We start from the raw sequence: 17,310 nt of genomic DNA, 5'->3' as shown, positions 1-17,310 counted from the left end.
ATCATTATTTTTTAGATGCAGTAATTAAAAGATGATATGAAGCCACTCCAGGCACAGGCTGAGACTATAAAATTTGTCATTACTGTAAAAACAAATCCTGCTGATAGCCACATTGTATTTCTCAATCAACACCCAACTAACATGTTTGTTACAGACTGCTTTCCATGTTGCTTTAGTGGTGCAGGAAGAAAGCACAATAACCAACATTGTGGCATACCCAAACATTTGACTGTTTTTTTCAAAAAATAACAAAGATATTGCACAACCAGGGCATTGTCTACAGGCACTTATCAATACACATAAGCAGAAAATCAATGCAGCACTCTTGAAAAACAGGTTTCACTGTGATGCCATTTTCTGGAAGGAGACCTCTATTTAGCTGTAGATTGAGAAGCATACCTGTAGCAGAAAGTCTGCAGATCTAAGCAATCAGCCTACATTCAGCCATAAAGTCCCAAGGGCAGGAGAATAAACTGAGCAAGACTACTTTAATTTATGCACAGAATACTTACATGGATACATTTGGAAACAAATAATGAAATCTAAAAAGGTCAGAGCCTCTAGAGCTGTCAACATCTAAAACTTTTACAAGCTTAACACTTTTCTCTCAGAACATCAAATTATGTAAAAAAATTAGAATCATTACATTCAGATAAGATGTGTAATTCTTTTAAAATGGAAGAAGTTGAAAAATGCACTGCTTAAGGATAGAATTATTATAATCTAATTTTAAACACCTAAAGAGCTGTCTTTGCCAGTCCCCTACACTATTCCTATATTTTATGAAATGAGCACTCACATGCAAGAGAAATTCAGCCCACTCCAAAAAGCAATTCACCATTCTCTCTCTTTCTCTACTAAGACTAGAAAAGGCTTAAATGCAGACATCTGTTGAACTTCTCTGCATTCAAAAGATTCAAAAATTATGAACTGGGGTTCAAGGCAGTACACATTAATGAAGACGGGTGTTAGATAAAAGGCTCATGCAAAACTGCAGAAAACACTGTGACAAAACTTTTGTGTGAAAGACAGGAACTGGCTGGTTCCTTTTGAATATCAGTAATATTCTTCATTTGCAGCTTGATCTAATTGGCTTTGTGTCTATGGCCAGTAATCGAATTACAGGCCTGTTATTCACAGCCACTACAATTTTGTAATTTACTCCTTCAACTCTATTGTATTCGATCACCTCTAGCTTATATTTTCCCTTATATTTCTTCTGTTAACTGTTGGTAGTGATTCAAACATATTAACAGGTATGTTCATCTTTTACAGAAAATTTAGTAACTTAAGAAGGAAAAAGTAAACCAAAAAAGATACCTGAGACAGCTTCATCTGCATGTGGGCAAACACATGAAGAAAACCAACTACAGCATCCCACAGCCTGCTGTGTGCCAGACTTTGCTGATTCCCAGTACATGGTCCCTATTGTTTAGGCAACAACAACAACAAAAAAAAATAAATCAGAATTTATTTGTAAGAAGATCAACAAAAACAGGAAGGAAGATATACAGGTAGTGTACAGCTTTGGGTGCTGTCCTTTAGAAACTGCTATGACAAGTTAAATATATATAGAATTATACATTTAATGACACCAGTGACTGGAAGCAATGCCTATTTCTAATAACCACTCTGCCTCTGTTTTAAGCAAGTCAAAATTTTCTAGTTCAGAACCACAAAAAGTATAGCAACTTTAAACTGCAAATGTTAACAGGGTACAAGCTGATTCTTCCCTATGTAGTTCTGTAAACTAGGAATAACTTTACAGACGGTTAATGCAAAATCAGCACAAGGGATTAGAGAATCAAACTCCTGATTTTTTTTACTACTGTATAGTCTAGCTGTTGTAGTACAAAGTGGTAAAGAATATTCTTCCAAAAATTCCAACTTCTGAAAATCAGCAGGAATACAAAATCTTTGAAGGCTCAAAGGCTAACAAATAAACATTTACCAGCTACCAGTGCTGCTTGTGATTTGACAAATATAGATTAAATACATGTATGCACATGTATATAACCTGCCTCTACTCATATTTATACAGCCCTATTCTATCATATTTCAGCCTCATGAACTATAAAATACTATTTTCATAATAATGACTTTCATTCAAATGAAAACAATATTTTAGACACTTGATAGTCTGAAGAGATACTGTCTAACCTGCTTATTACATCCACAAACAAGCTCTACTAATGTTGACTGACTTACATGAGGAATTAATTTGAAATAAATTACACTGAATTCCCAACATATCATGGAAGGACTGCTATATTGTTATTCTAATAGAGTTGATACCAATTGCATTTATTGCAGAATCCACCTCAAATACATCTCTATAATTCTGAAATGTAATGTGTGATTTCAGTCTTTCAAACACAGCCTTGATGCCTTAAAACAGCCTTATCCCTGACAGAAAATATAATCTAATGTTCTGCTGACTAAATAGTAACTATGTTTTGCTTTGACTTCACTTTCTCAATAGACTAAATGCAAAGGCTTTGAAACGTATAAAACTGTTCCAGTTTAGGCCAAATTAAAACAAGAAAAAAATACTCTACTACCTTGCATACAGCCAAAGGATGATTATGTAACTAAGATCTGTAAATCTGACTGAATTGCTAAGATTCCAAAACAGTAGTGACAACTATATATACATATATTTCAAAACTATACTCCCTACTTAAAAAAAAAAACAATAAAATAACATTGATACATAAATGTAGCTATATTAGACTTATATTATCTCTTGCTACAGTATGTCTTCACACCAAAAAAATTGTTTTCTTTAAAATCTATAAAACTCCAATTAAACTAACTTACCTGGATATACTCTGTAAGAGTATTGAAAACTTGTTTTGCAACCTGGATGGCTTTGGAAAAATTTCGTTGTCCTTGCTCATCAATAACGTCCTTCCCAGAGTAGTACCAATAGAAATCACTAATGGATTCCTAAAAAACAGTTGTGAGAAGCACAAAGAGGTTATGTAATCAGAATGCCTCTAACTATTCATCAAGGTAAGAAAAATAACATTAGATAGCAGTCTAGTTCTGAAAAGTATTTACTTTGTAAAAATCCTAAATGAGCCCCCAAAGATTACCAAGTATCACTTCAAGAATTGTAGTTTTGTTTTAGAAAACAAATAATTAACAAAAAAAAAAAAAAACCACACAGCAAATTAAATCTGCTCTTAGAAACACACACACTTACATTCTGAAAAGGTGTACTCAATAGTACTAACATGCTGCATGCTGTTCATTAAACAATCTCTTAAACCACGTGCTTGACACCTAGTCAATAGTGGGAACAAATGTTGCTTTGTGTGCATGGTTCCTCTTTCCACCTTCCTCAAAGGTAAGCTTATTAAAGTTTCAACAAAGAAAGCAATGGAATGAAAATCACTCTACTGTCCCTACAACTTCTACAGAATGCATAAGGATAAAAACCAACATTGGTAGGAACAGCTACTAAATCCAACAATTTTCAAAGCCTGGAATTCTCAGACCAAATAAATAAATAGTGAAAAGGAATGCTTAGCTACATAAATTAAAAAAAAAAAAAAAAAAAAAATAAAAATTCTCATGCACAATGACTTTCATAAAAATAAAAATAACAGTTAAAACTATTAACATTTATGACAAAACATTTATCACAAAACATGTTTTAATATCTTTTACATGCTCCAATCTGGAAACAGATTCTTTTCCATTACCTTCTACTACGTTATGACAAAGCAATGTTTTCATACTTAAAGATTAGGAAGATAATTCAAATTAGAAAAGTAAAAGTTTTTATTTAATCTAGCCTTCTACTTTTGGTTTTCCTTTTTGCTTTTTTTTTTTCCTTAGAAGATTATGCACTGTTCATATGCTTCGCTCCATGCCACTGTATGACTAACCATAACTAGCAGAGAATTACAGCCTCTCTCATCAACACAGGCTACAGTGACCAGAATAAATGGCATGACAAATAAATGTACTTCTCTAAGAAAAATGAACATTTTATGATAAGGATTAAATTTAATTTTGTTTTAAACAGAACTTTTATGGCAGCAAACCATGTATTGCTGAAGGAAACTCCAGAGAAATTAAGAAATTTGGAGTGTCCATATACAAATGTCTGCCTTATGTTCCAAATAAATTAAACAAATTCAAAAAGAAAAAAAGGTAAATATTGTATAGACATAAATCATTACTGTCATTTACTTAATTAGCATATAAGATAACTTACCTGAACTCTTAATAGATAATCTACAGTGGAAATTATAATATTAACAGTAGTGTTGTTACCAGTCTGAGTTCTCAGGTAATTCTGAAAATCTAAAAATTCAAATAAAAGATTAATTTAAATTTATTTAGTTGTTAAAGACTTACGAAACTACTCCTGCAAATTCATCCTGATTTGACATGATCTAACATGATGTCTTGAGGAGTTAAGAGTTTCAGCTTTTTATTGCATAGAGCACATGCCAGCGAACTTCTGAAGCCAGAAGCCTGATCATATGTTTCATCTGTAGAACTTTACCTTGGTCTTATGTTCATCCCATTTATGATTCATTTTACATCTCTAGAATTCCATAGGTATCAACATAAGCATAGTTACTATACAGTTTGTTAAGCAAAAGCAAAATTATATTACATAATTATAAAATTCATGATCACAAAGTCATAAAGGTGCCCAACAGCTAACTAATATTATCTTCCCCCCCTTCTTTTGGTTTTTTTTTTTTTTTTTTTCCCAATAATGACACAGAGAACACAGGGAAATTTGCTTGGTAATAAAAACACGCTAAATAAAAAAGATACTACTTCTTCAAGAAAGGCATTGTGTATGTTGTTGTAATTTCACATAGAATTCTAAATTACATTTGTACCAAACAATACACACCAGAAAGCATACAAATGTTGAAGAAATATAAATATATTTCCTTGTTACTGTTTTCCTCTGAATATTCAGTTTAGAAAGTACAAGCCATGTACATTTTCCTACACAAATTTACCTTTTCTACCAGGTCTATATCCAAAAATCATCATTCTGAAAACTGATCATTATCTTTTCTACAAAGCTAAGGTTGATTTAAAAACTTGACAATTTAATTCTACATAAATATTTCCCTTTCATGTACAGTCTAGCAGCTACTCCACCTTTCATAATATTTTATAGAGGCTGCAAAACCTTCAGCAATGAAGAGCTTTTCTCTTTAGTTACCATCAACTCGGCTTAGCTGACTGGCAGCCTGCCCACAAACCTGAATTATGTCCTTCACAAAGCAACTGCAGGAAGCGGAAGAGGTCACAGGTAAACTCATCATCCTGCATCACCTTTTCTCCTGCAGAAAGGCCAGATGGAAGCAGATTATCAAAGGCTGCTGAGTAACACCTCACAGCCCCTGAAGAAAATCTCCATATTTAATTTTAAGAAAGAGAGAAGGGAAGAGAAAATTTATATCAATCTATCTGAAGCACATATGACTTGTGCTTGGCAGATAGTTATTTAATTTAAAAAAAAAATAAAATTATGCAATTTAGCTTTTGACTAATAAATATGGCAGCATGAGCTTGGCAACATTTTACAAATAATCCGTGTTTACCATTCTTGTTTGGCTTTTCTGGGCATGAATGCTGTATTACATACAAAGATTAGGATTCGATTAATTTGTTTCCCATTCATCATAAAACAAGGTACCTAGAAATACAGGAAGATATTTAATCAAACTGTTGTGAAAAATCTTTCCTCAAATAAACTGATTTTAAAATACTCAAAAATAACCCACAAAGTTTATAGCTGAGTGTATTCTCAGGAAACACTTGGACTGAAATGTTTGAGTATTTAGCACCTGCCTGCTGCTGACATATAATGGATGTTGGGCATTTGTCTACCTTGACAAAATAAAACAATAAACTGAATTAGGCTCTTCAGTTCATTTTTTTTTTTATTTTTTTTTATTTTTTTTTTGTAAATAGCTAATATCCAAATATAAAACACTTCCAATTATTTTCTTGATTCTTCACAGGAAACAGTATACTAAAAAGCCCTCAATTGACACACCAGAATTTCAGTTGCATCAAAACATACAGTTAACTTTGTACACTGACATATGAAGAGGAAAAATAACTATTCACCCAGGAAAACATCCAAAACTGAGGAAAATGTCAAACAGTTAATAAAATGACACAGGGGGACAACAACATAGGTGTTCAAACAATAATGGCCACCTATCGAAAGTAAGGAAATTTCCATTTAGGCTTTGGAAAAGTATTTGGAATATTTGCAAAATAATTTGGAAAATTATTTGGAACATGTACAGCAACAACAATGGAAGCCATTAAAATTTCTACCTTATAAGAACATGCATCATTTCAATATATGGCCAAGTGTTATTTGTAGACAACAAAAGGAAAAGAGGAAAAGATGTAAGAAAACTGTAAAAAAAAAATTTGGAAGATTTTTTAATGGAAAGATATTTTTAGGCTATTATCTGAACTTCAAAATCCCATGTCTACAAAGACAATATTTTTAGTGCATAAACAGAAAGAAACCAGAAGAGTGAGTAAATAAAATTTAAAAGATTTTTTTTTTTTTAAAAAAAAAGGTTGCATTTGCAATTACTGACATATTAGTGGATAACTCCACTTACAACATCTACATTTAGAAATTATTATATTAGTATAGTTACATTATTACAGCTGAATTGTAAACAGTATTTAGTACAATTTGGAATATATGTAAACGTGAACATGATCAGAGGTTTAATTTTATATAAAGTCATGTACAATTACAAGTCCAAGCTAACAGACTCATCAGTCCATAGGCTGTGAATTTTGAAGTGTGATGCTTCAGTACAATGGTAGGAACAGGAAGCAAAAGCATTTTGAAAACTAACATGAATATTTCAAAAATGCAGAATACTCTTTCCTGCTGCCACTAAGACATGAGGTTTGGTATTAAGAGCACCTATCACTAAAGTATATGCCAACAGACAGGGAAAGATAAAATGCTCTTCCTCCTAATTCCAGATGTTTACTTATGGTACTGGCAAACAATATTCAGTTTTTTCTCCAAGAATGACTCAAATACTGTAAGTGATATTCCATGACATTTCTGACCACACCAGATATAAATATCAGATATATAGTTTTTCAGTCACAGCAGACTGAAACTCCTTTTAGCCAAGTAAACAATGAAAAACAAATTACTATTTCTGTCAGTGATAATTAATGTATACATACAATATATGCCCAAGAAGGCAAAATCAAAAGGTGCCTGTGCACTTAAAAGTGTATTATTCAACATTATATGCAGGTTCAGCCCTGGAAGATACTTCCATATGTGGCTGGACAAAGGCCAGAGTATAGTGCATACTCTAGGTTTAGTTACTTTTGTTTGTTTGTTTGTTTTACTAAACTCCTGTCATGCTATAATTTATACTTGTACTCACATGCTTTATTGATCTAGATGAATATTTATATATTGACAAAATAAGCATTACAGAAAGCCAAATATTTGGTAGAGACTGTAAGTTCACATATGCAATGCATGTGGCTTGACTGCTGAGATGGCAATGATTTTAAAAACTAATTCACAAGGAAAATTGCTGGTGTATGACAGTTGGAAAAATCAAGCCCATAAAGTGCCCAATCATATATTTCCTGTATACCAAGATATCACTGAATCAAAGCCATTGTATGAATAAGGCTACAGAGTAAGTTACAGTTTAGTATTTTTGCACCTCTACTTTCCATGCCCTTTTATCAAGTAAGATTTTTCAGAACAAGAAGAAAAACAAATCTCAAATTAAAATGATGAAACAGATCAATTTATTAGTCTTCTGGTTTCTAGCATGCCCACTGGAATTCAGAAGTTTTTTATAAAATAAATTCTAATTTTCATATTTGAAAGGTTTGAAAGAGTCTTTTAATTAGCTCAACTGTAAAGGAATCACAAAATGAATTCCAGTTATTGCAAAATTCTACAAAATTAGAAGGTGTTTAGGTACATCATTTCACATAAGCCAAAAAACTCTTTTGGAAATATTTTTATGTCTTTCAACATGAAGGAAATGAACTTTGTTTCAAACAGCTTGGCCATACTAAGATTTAAAATAATCCCATTTTTCAATTTCTACAGCTGATCAAATTCTGACTAAAACCATTGTTGCAACTGACAGGAATTTTAATTTTCAGATGTTACTGTCTGCAAGTGATGTCTCACTGGCAACTACAGAACTGAAGTGCAGATCTATTTATTTCCGTAAAATCTGAAGAACAACCTTTGCTGCTGTGCACACAAATTCATGCCAGCACACACAAAGATCTGCATAGAAAATGTACTTAAAAAACATATATACTGCATATAGTATGACTTAGGTTCTCACAAAAGGATGTTCTTTAATGTCTGTTGATATGATGTATATTCTGGCATATATTTCTTTAGACATTAAAATGCTGCCATTGCTCATGCTGTATGCAAATGATATGGCTACGCAAAGGTTTTATGCCTGTAGTTTTTGAAAAAGTGGTAGCTTGAGTTTGTGATATATAGGAACAGAGGTATTGTGTGGGAAATGAAAATAAGATTGAATGACAAATGAGAGAAGTGGGGTTTGTTACTTGAAAGTGCACGTGTCCAAGTTTAAGAACTTGTTTGTTTGTTTTTTTGTTTTGTTGTTTTTTTTTTTTTAAATCCTCAATAGAAAAGATCTATCTTACTGCTATTACTATTACCTATTACTACTATTACCTATTACTCCACAGAAATATTGATGTTACATACTACAGAAACATAGAAATACTTGCCACTTTCAAAAAGAACAGAGCTCCTTTTGATGGCTGTTAAGCAAGAGCAAAGCTCTCATGTAATAAATGAAGTTAATTTATTCTTATCACAAAACCCAGGCAATATTGAGTTGGATTGTAAGTGCTGCATGCCTTTCACTTCTCAGTAACCTGGTTCAAATACGAAAACCACTTGTTTTTTGACTGACTGATGCATAACAATTTATTTGAACTTAAGCTACTTAAGCTCCCTTTTAAATGCAGACACCAATTCAAATACAGTGATATAAGGGTGGATCAAGCAGAATTTAAACATTCACTTTAAATGTGATTGGGTTGGTGAAGGACAAAAGCATATTTATTGATTTCACATTATTAATGGCTGAAAATAGCTCTGATGCGTACCCTTATTATAGCTATTTATTACAAGGTATGTGTACCAGACTCAGTTGAACAGAAAGTCCTTCTTAAGGCCTACTATCAGATCAGATTTCAATCTGAAACAATAGTTTATTAAAATAAGCCTTCTGAGAAATTATGGAGAAACAAAATAATGCCATGATACAATATTAAAAGATTAAAAATAAAAACAGAGCTTTCCTGATAAAGAATGAAAAAAATGGTAAAATAATCTAAGTGTAAACTTGTGGCTTACTTACATGAAAAATTATTTATTTACTTTTAATTTCATGTAAGTACAATGTGTGCCTCTAAAGGAGAAAAACACTGCACTTTCAAGATTTTTGTGACTCACAGTGAAATAACAGAGTATAGTTTTTAAATTAAAAAAGAAAAACTATTGCAAGATAATGAGAAATTTTACATGTCTTTGGTTTTGAACTCCCATTTTTTGAAAAGGAAGCAGAACAACCAAAACAAAATACAGAAGAAACATTGAGTACATCACAAAAACAAGTAAGAAACACATTTGCTAAAGAACCATCAATGTTTTTACCAGTGGGGGTTCCAGGGTTTGGAAAGGGAAGGTAGTACTAGTCAGAGGAATATCAGGACAAGGAGCTTACAATGCCGACAGCACAAAGAAACAGCTGGAATAGAGCAATAAATCTCACATCCATGTTGACTCAGTCCAGGGCTTTCTACCTATCACCAAGGTTGACACGGGACGAAGAACAAGCACTGCCCTTGAGGGAAAGTTGACTCTATTCTTATAAGTGTCAACAGCAGTTTGACTTTGGGAAGAATAGTTTCAGGCTTATAGACTGTAAACTCAATGACAATTCCTCATTCATACGCTTCTGCATCGGAATCAGATACATGAGGAATGGGCTACAGTGCACATTTTACATCCCATCATTCCCTTGAGAATCAGCAAAATGATCTTTAATTGAGAAGCAGTTAATTACTTACAGAGTAAGTATCTCCCTGAAAAAAAGGAATGGGAGAAAATATTTCCACTTTTCTTTTGTACTTTGTAGTATTTATGGATGGTTATCCATAGGATTGCAAACAGACATATGATCTCAGGTATCCCATAAACTATTGGATACTTCAAAACTGTTCACTAGAGGAGTTTCCCCACAGACACACTGGCTGGGCTTTCATAATGCCATCAGGAATTAATACCAGTATCCATACAGCTCTTATGTAAACTATTTTGCAATTAATTGAAAAAGGTGTGCTTCATAATATTAAAAAAATATTATTTAAAGGCAGTATAATATCAAGACTAATGTAACCCTGACAAAGAAAAGTACAGTCTTTTTTGGTTTGGCTTTACTTTGTTCTGTTTTCTTGAATTTTCAATAGCTGGATGTTAATACATAAAAATGGTGCTGTTAGCAAATATTACCCCTTTGTGCCAAGAAATCTTTGATATGGTGTTATTATCATATCTTGACATTGCTGCTGCTCAGTAACAAAGAAAATAAAAACCTATGATTCTAAACATGTAGAATTTTGTTAATCTGCCCAATAAAAAATTTCCCACTATGAAAACAAGTAAATCACCAGATAACCCCTCTCCAACAGCTGGCTAAATGAAAAGGCATCTCCTGTGTTTGAGCTTATTGTTTCTGCTGAGCAGTATATGCACATTGTGTATGTTAAATTCTCATTTCCCATGGCAACAGGAACACTTCTTGGCAACTGCTCCTACAAAGTTCTTTCTTTACTTGAAGTAAGGAATGTTTGAGATACAGGAACCTTAACACATCAAGTAGCTTTTGGAGCAAGGAAGCTCCAACCTCTAAATATTGATTTCTCTAAATTAGCAATGCACCACCTCTTTCTTGTATCAACTCCTGACTGCATTAGGTGAAGCTAGCCAGTGGCATGTCTTCTCCTTACTAACCACCCTCAAATCCTCACTGGATCCACCACTGATTTCCTGTGTTTGCACAAATCAGTGCAGCGATAAAGCCACATTCAATACACAACATAAATACTACAGGAGACTATAGCACAAGGCTTTGTGTACGTATTAGGTATTTTTTTTTTTTTTTTTTTTTTTTACATTCATCCATTGCAAATACTGGGCTCACTAAAATGAAAAGAAATTTAAAAGAACAAAAAAAAAAAGTTTTAAAAAGCTTGCTGCTCTTACATCTAGCGTGCCAGTCACTGTGCAAATCCTGAGAAAGGGAGGAAGAACAAAGTGGGAAGAGTTGACACAAAACCTATGAATTTTGGAATACACAGCTGCAATAACAATAAAAAAGAACCCACTAGTTTAACAGTCTACAGGAACAAAAGTTCTAACGGTGGTCAGGAGCTGTACAGTGCTGACACAAAGCTAAGAGCAGAAAAAATAAAGAATAGGCAGTTGTTTTTAATAATTACCACGCTCATGAGTGATGACTGAGGAAGGGAGGACAGGACAATTAGTTCAAAGAAAAAGAAACAAGGAAAAAAAGAAAAAAAAAATGTTGAGAAATTGTTTTCAGCAAATACAAAATATAGTTAGTACTGGTTTTGGCAAAATTAGTTCTGTACTAAAAGAGAAAGATCAAATAAACAGAAAATAAAAAAAATCCCTCAAATGAGGAAGCACAAAAATCTCTTAGGAGTCAATTATGCAGCACTTAAAGATTTGTTGATATCTGCAGGCAAAATCAGTCTTTCTAGAAATAGTGGCAGTGGTCAAAAGAAAAATAAGCCATTACCTTGACAATTCATTTAAAAATCCAAAATTATAAATAATAAATTTAATTATTTGGTAGTAGAAATGTCAAGCAGAGCAAAACATCGTTTAGAATGATCTTTAGTAAAACATGAAAGTAACAGCCAAAACCTTATATGCCTGATACTTGCATCAGTGCTCAATCCACAAACTTGTGACCAAATTTTATTCACAGAGGTTCACTTTGTTTTGTTTACTCATGTAAGTGTAGTAGGATTTTTTCTATAATTTAAACTCTGGGAGCACTTTTGGAAAAGCAGCACTTATAATTGGTCTTCAAGTCTTTCAATTAAATTTAATAATTCATGATTTTGATTAGAGAAAAGCAGTTGAATATTCAAGAAATATGCCACATAAAAGAGCTACAGGCACAACAGCCAATGAGATATGCAGTGTTACAGGTATGAATTATGAACGCCTAAATGCAATAATAATTACAGCTAAGCTTTTTTACCTTGTCTTTAAGATAAAAATGTATTAAAAGTTTAGGTCGCTGTAGGATTTAAACACAAAAATGCACCAAAAAAAGTTCTGAAGGGGAGAAAATGTGCTTTGGTAGCTCTATTAAGTCACATAAGAACGAACCTAGTGTTTCCAGACAATCACACTAAGGGTGCAGTAGGAACTTACTATCAGACAGAAGAAAGAAATTGACAGCGAACTGACAACACAGAGGGCAGAAAGCTAAATTGGTTCAAAGTCAAAAGTAAAGTGACAATTTCATAATATTTCCCCAAAGACAAACAGAAAAAAAAATTATTTCAGAAAAAAAGCTTTCCCAGAGAACTTTTTTTCCAAACAGAAGATACAGTTCTCTCAATCTCTAATACTTATCTTACAGCTTAACTAAATTGTCTGTTTTTCATTCCAGCCAAGACAATTTAAGAAATCAGGGCAAACTCTTAACTTCATTTTATACTGAAACTGGTTAGGGAATTCTGAAATATTTTACATGCATAAATGCTGCTGTTTGCAACTAGAATCTGTTTTCTCTTATACATGTAACATGTCCTCACTTCTTCAGAATGATCGGTAGGAGTTCTCTGAGATCATTCTGAAACTCAGCACATGCTAGTGATTTACTATTGACAAGCGTGGATCTAGATAGGCCAATTAAATATAAACCACTCCTAGGAAACATATTTTAGCTTCAGTTTCTAGAAATGTATTTACAGAGTTCTGTCAGATTCAACTTGCTTCTGCAAAATGTGAAACACAAAAGTTCACAGATCTTCTGTTATATCAATAGTACCTGATCCCTCTTCAGTCACCATGCCAAGGCCTTCTGCTTTGTTTTGACGTTCAAATGCATTTAGGTCAAGAACACTGCAATAAGAAAAATTACATTTGTCCTGTGATTAGTTAAATATATGTAATATTTCATTTTGTGAAAGATGGAGAAAGATTTGTGATTTCATTTCAGTATATAATCATACTAGTGTCAAGAAGATACATTTCAGTGGCTTGGCATCTGTGCCTCCTACAGGATTATGAAATTTCATATGAGCTCTATGGAATTAACCTGTTTCTGTCCTGTAAATGACAATAGAATTTAGCTCTTTATGAATGAAAAAAAAAAGGAATGTATGTGCTTATGATATACATATGCATTTTAGAGGTTATAAAAAGCCATATTATTGACCACTTTTATATTACAGACCTGTTCATCCCAAGCACTGAGGTCCATCAAGAAACTATGTCATTACTACTTCCACTCAGTGTTCCTCTCCCTCCATGTTCTGAGGAACTGAAGCTGCCAAGGGAAACTAACCAGACTTCAGGAACATAAACTCTAACATATTTCAATTTGTGAATCTGTAAAGTTATGCCTTTCATGGCTTAGCATGTCAGCTAGCCATGGATAACTTCTGTTCATAAACAAGAGGACCTTTCCAAAACTATAAAGCCTATGGGATGAAGCCTAAATGTAAAACAATTTTTAAAGTAGATACTTTCTTACCTACAGGACTGCATAAGACCAGCAAGGCTCTGAAAGAATCCCACATCCTTTTTATCCTTTAGGTAGTCAAGCATTTTCTGCAATAAAAACAATTTATGCAGAGAATTCATATTTATAGTATGTATTAATCTAACTATATAACATGATACCATATAGGTTCTAGATGACTAGTGATGCTGGTGTTTTCAAATACCTCTAATATTAAAAAATTAGATAAAGGAGCCTTGTAGAGAAAACTCCGGTACCAAAAAAAAAAAAAAAAAACCAAACAAACAAAAAAAAACATTTAATGCTCATGTTCTTTACAAAACACAAGGTCATCCATTTTGGATATTCCTTCCTGAAACACTGAAAATAAAGATACTAACTGAAGTCAACACAGTCAGCAGACTTTAGTGTTTGATATAAATACAATCTTGCTACTACTACTAGGCCAAAAAATTTGTACTGACACTACAATTTCAGCACCAGACTGAGCTTGTTATAACCTGAGTTTGGTTTAGACTATATTTTAGCTGCAATAGCATGTTAGTAGTCATGTGAGTATTTTAAAAATTTGTCTTAGCTTTATTGTAAAGTGTAATACCTATCTGATAATAGATTTCAGTAACAAGAAGTTATTCAGTGGAATGAACTTTGATTCTAGAATGCAATTTATTGTTGAGTGGAGATATTAGGATGATACCACAGGTCCCAGCTGTGAACAAAAATCACAATTCTCAAAGATCAGTCTTTGTAGGAATGTTACAAGGATTCATGTTGTGAATCAGGTAAAACTCTTTTCAAATTACAAAAATAATGGGAAAAATTGATGTTACCTCCAAAACTAAAGAGCACATAAGGAGTGTTAACAAAATGTATCAGACCTAAGATCACTGAAAAAGAACGCTCCCACCAACAACTCTGTATTAATCAAAGCAAAGCACTCCAGAGGATGATATTTCAAAACCACTTCTGTACCTTTCCCCCCACCCATACCATTCTTCCCAAGAAAGACTGAAGAGTTGATTTTAGAACCTAAAGGAAAACTGGAAAGGTGAGCATAACATCAGAGAAAATGGACAGAAATAAAGCAACTGAAAAAAACAGCAATTCTAACGGTATTGCTGATGCTTTTATGTTCTATAGTTTAGTAGAATTAGTATTACTGTGATCGCACTAGAAGCCATTTCTTGCATTCTGATGAGTTAAGAGTTTATAAAATATTTTTTTAAAAAATAGATTGTAGTATTACAAATTCAGATTAAATAGCTAAGTACAAATGTCATGATTCTCCCAAGTAATTTAATATCATAACAACACAAATAACTGGGAACAGATCAAGCAGATACTTTTCTGCAAAATTTGTGGTCTTTCTGGTCAATTCCTGGTAATGACAACCCCTGAGAAGAACACTATTTTTGGCTGTGTTCAGCTGTTTCAGTAGTTGCTTAACTTGGGATCCTAATTGTTCCTAGTTGTCTATATTCTTCAAACAATCATATGTAGTAATGAAGCCTTCTCAACTCAGGAATTTTCAGCTAGTACACGACACTGAATACACTCTTTATCAGTTACTTCTCTTCAACAATGGAGAATACTATTAACATATCAGACTTGTACATGGCTTACCACATTATCTTACTAGACCTCAGTAAAACAAGTTTGAGTTCTCTACTTTTATCACCAAGACTCTCCATGGCATAAGCTAAAGACCTCTGAAGTTGTGCAATACTTTTTTTGGTGAAGACTGGGGTCTGCAATTTTTATTTACTGGCTACAGGGCAACAGGAATCTCTCCAGAAATCATTTCCTCCCACGGAATTCCTCTAGAAGTTAATGATGTAACATAAAATTATTCTCTTCCAGATGAAGTGCAAACCAAATTTCCTTTAGCCTTGTATTCTGTAAACTAATTATATGTATATGAATAAGAAACATACCTAGCAAACAAGGTACTTTTGGACACTATTTTCTTCCGGGAATGAGATAAACATCATCTGACAGAGTCACATTACATAATGCACTATTACAATAATAATGACCATGGTATAAAGAGCTGTACAGACTAAAATGAGTGAAAAATAAATTAGTACCTTACCTGTTGCACAGTAGAATTTCCTCCATTTAAGATGGCAATCCCCAGCTTTAAGGTAGCTGCAACCATTGGCCCCATCTCACCTTAAAATTATTTTAAAATATACTTTTAGATTATATATAAAAATAAGAATGTTCTATGAATATATCCATACAATGACTTCGTTAGAGCATCCAACAGTTGATTTAAGGCTGAATGCACAATTTTAAGGTGGCTTTCAAGTTTAACGATGTGTCTCCTCTGCGTGCCACTCTAGATATTTTTTTCCTGTTTCTTTAAAATATGACAGTGATCTCAAGCATCTAGTTACAGTAAATAAAATCTGTAAACAGGAATTTTTAAAACATCAGTACAGTAGAAACAAATCACACAACAAGCAATGGAAGCATCAAACCTTAGAGTAAGATGGTGCCTAAGGGAGAAAAGCATCATTTATGCTTCTAAAATGTTTCAGAAAGGTACACTAATAAAGCAAATATTTGAGGATTGGGGGGAAAAGTAAAAGAACCGAAGTCTGTGCCTACTTCAGAAGAGTACATATCCCAGAATCTGAGGGCCTTTTTGTATTTGCATACTGCTAAAACTATAAGCTTTTTCACGCTTCCTCTCCATCATCACTAGAAAAATTAGTAACAACAACAATCTTGTGAGAATTATTCATTATACTCTTCTGGATTAGCTGTCCATTTTTTAAACTTTGGGTGCATTTTGAAAGCAAACTTTAGTGCCAGACATCTACAGACATTTTGCCCAATATGAATTACAATCACTCCAAAGGTCATTACAAAAAAGGTTTAATATGCAATCTAAACAACAAAACATTACCTTTACTAGCACTGATTGTCTGCAAAACCATCTCAGCAGCACCCCGGTCATGCAGTCTTGCTTGTTGATAGAGAAGTTTTTGCTTTTCCATTTCTTTTTCCTGAATAAAAATTCCAGTCATTTAAGATGAGGACTTCATTTACAATCACTTCTGCCAAAGGTTTTCGGTTTTCTCTTAGTATATGGGCTCTATGGCAACATCATGGATCATTTTAATACATACAATGCTACTGAACAGATATTTAATATGTTCAAGTAATATTCTCCCCTTGGTATTTTTCTTTAATATGCTTTTAGCAGTTTATCTGAAGAGTCATTTCAATTGTAAATCATTAGCTTAATCCAAAGCCCATGTTCGTTTTATATATATATAAAATATATACTGCATATATCAAACTTGCACTTTTGTGCCATGTTTTTGTGCAACAGTTCATACTCTTAAGAATCTTCTATAGCATGACCATAACTTCATACTGCTCAGTATGTGGCTCTTGAGTTGCAAGTTGCTGAATACCAGAGTAACAGAAACATCTC

The 17,310-nt window shown here is 33.1% G+C and overlaps 1 protein-coding gene across 1 annotated transcript in view; it reads right to left on the bottom strand.

The window, feature by feature from the left end:
• Nucleotides 1-16,029, bottom strand: part of LOC103775854 (ryanodine receptor 2-like) — a 45,093-nt gene extending 29,064 nt beyond the window's left edge. Inside the window, exons 1-6 of the mRNA XM_008943323.1 lie at nt 15,955-16,029; nt 13,875-13,951; nt 13,167-13,240; nt 5,247-5,327; nt 4,229-4,317; nt 2,821-2,949 (exon numbers count right to left, since the gene is read on the bottom strand). Of these exons, the coding sequence (XP_008941571.1) occupies nt 2,821-2,949; nt 4,229-4,317; nt 5,247-5,327; nt 13,167-13,240; nt 13,875-13,951; nt 15,955-16,029 (525 nt within the window). The remainder of the gene's footprint in view (nt 1-2,820; nt 2,950-4,228; nt 4,318-5,246; nt 5,328-13,166; nt 13,241-13,874; nt 13,952-15,954) is intronic.
• Nucleotides 16,030-17,310: the final 1,281 nt, after the last annotated feature.

Source organism: Merops nubicus, unplaced genomic scaffold (genome assembly GCF_000691845.1).
Source record: "Merops nubicus isolate BGI_N331 unplaced genomic scaffold, ASM69184v1 scaffold1407, whole genome shotgun sequence".
Taxonomy (NCBI): Eukaryota; Metazoa; Chordata; class Aves; order Coraciiformes; family Meropidae; genus Merops; species Merops nubicus.
This window is presented reverse-complemented; position numbering and strand designations above follow the sequence as displayed.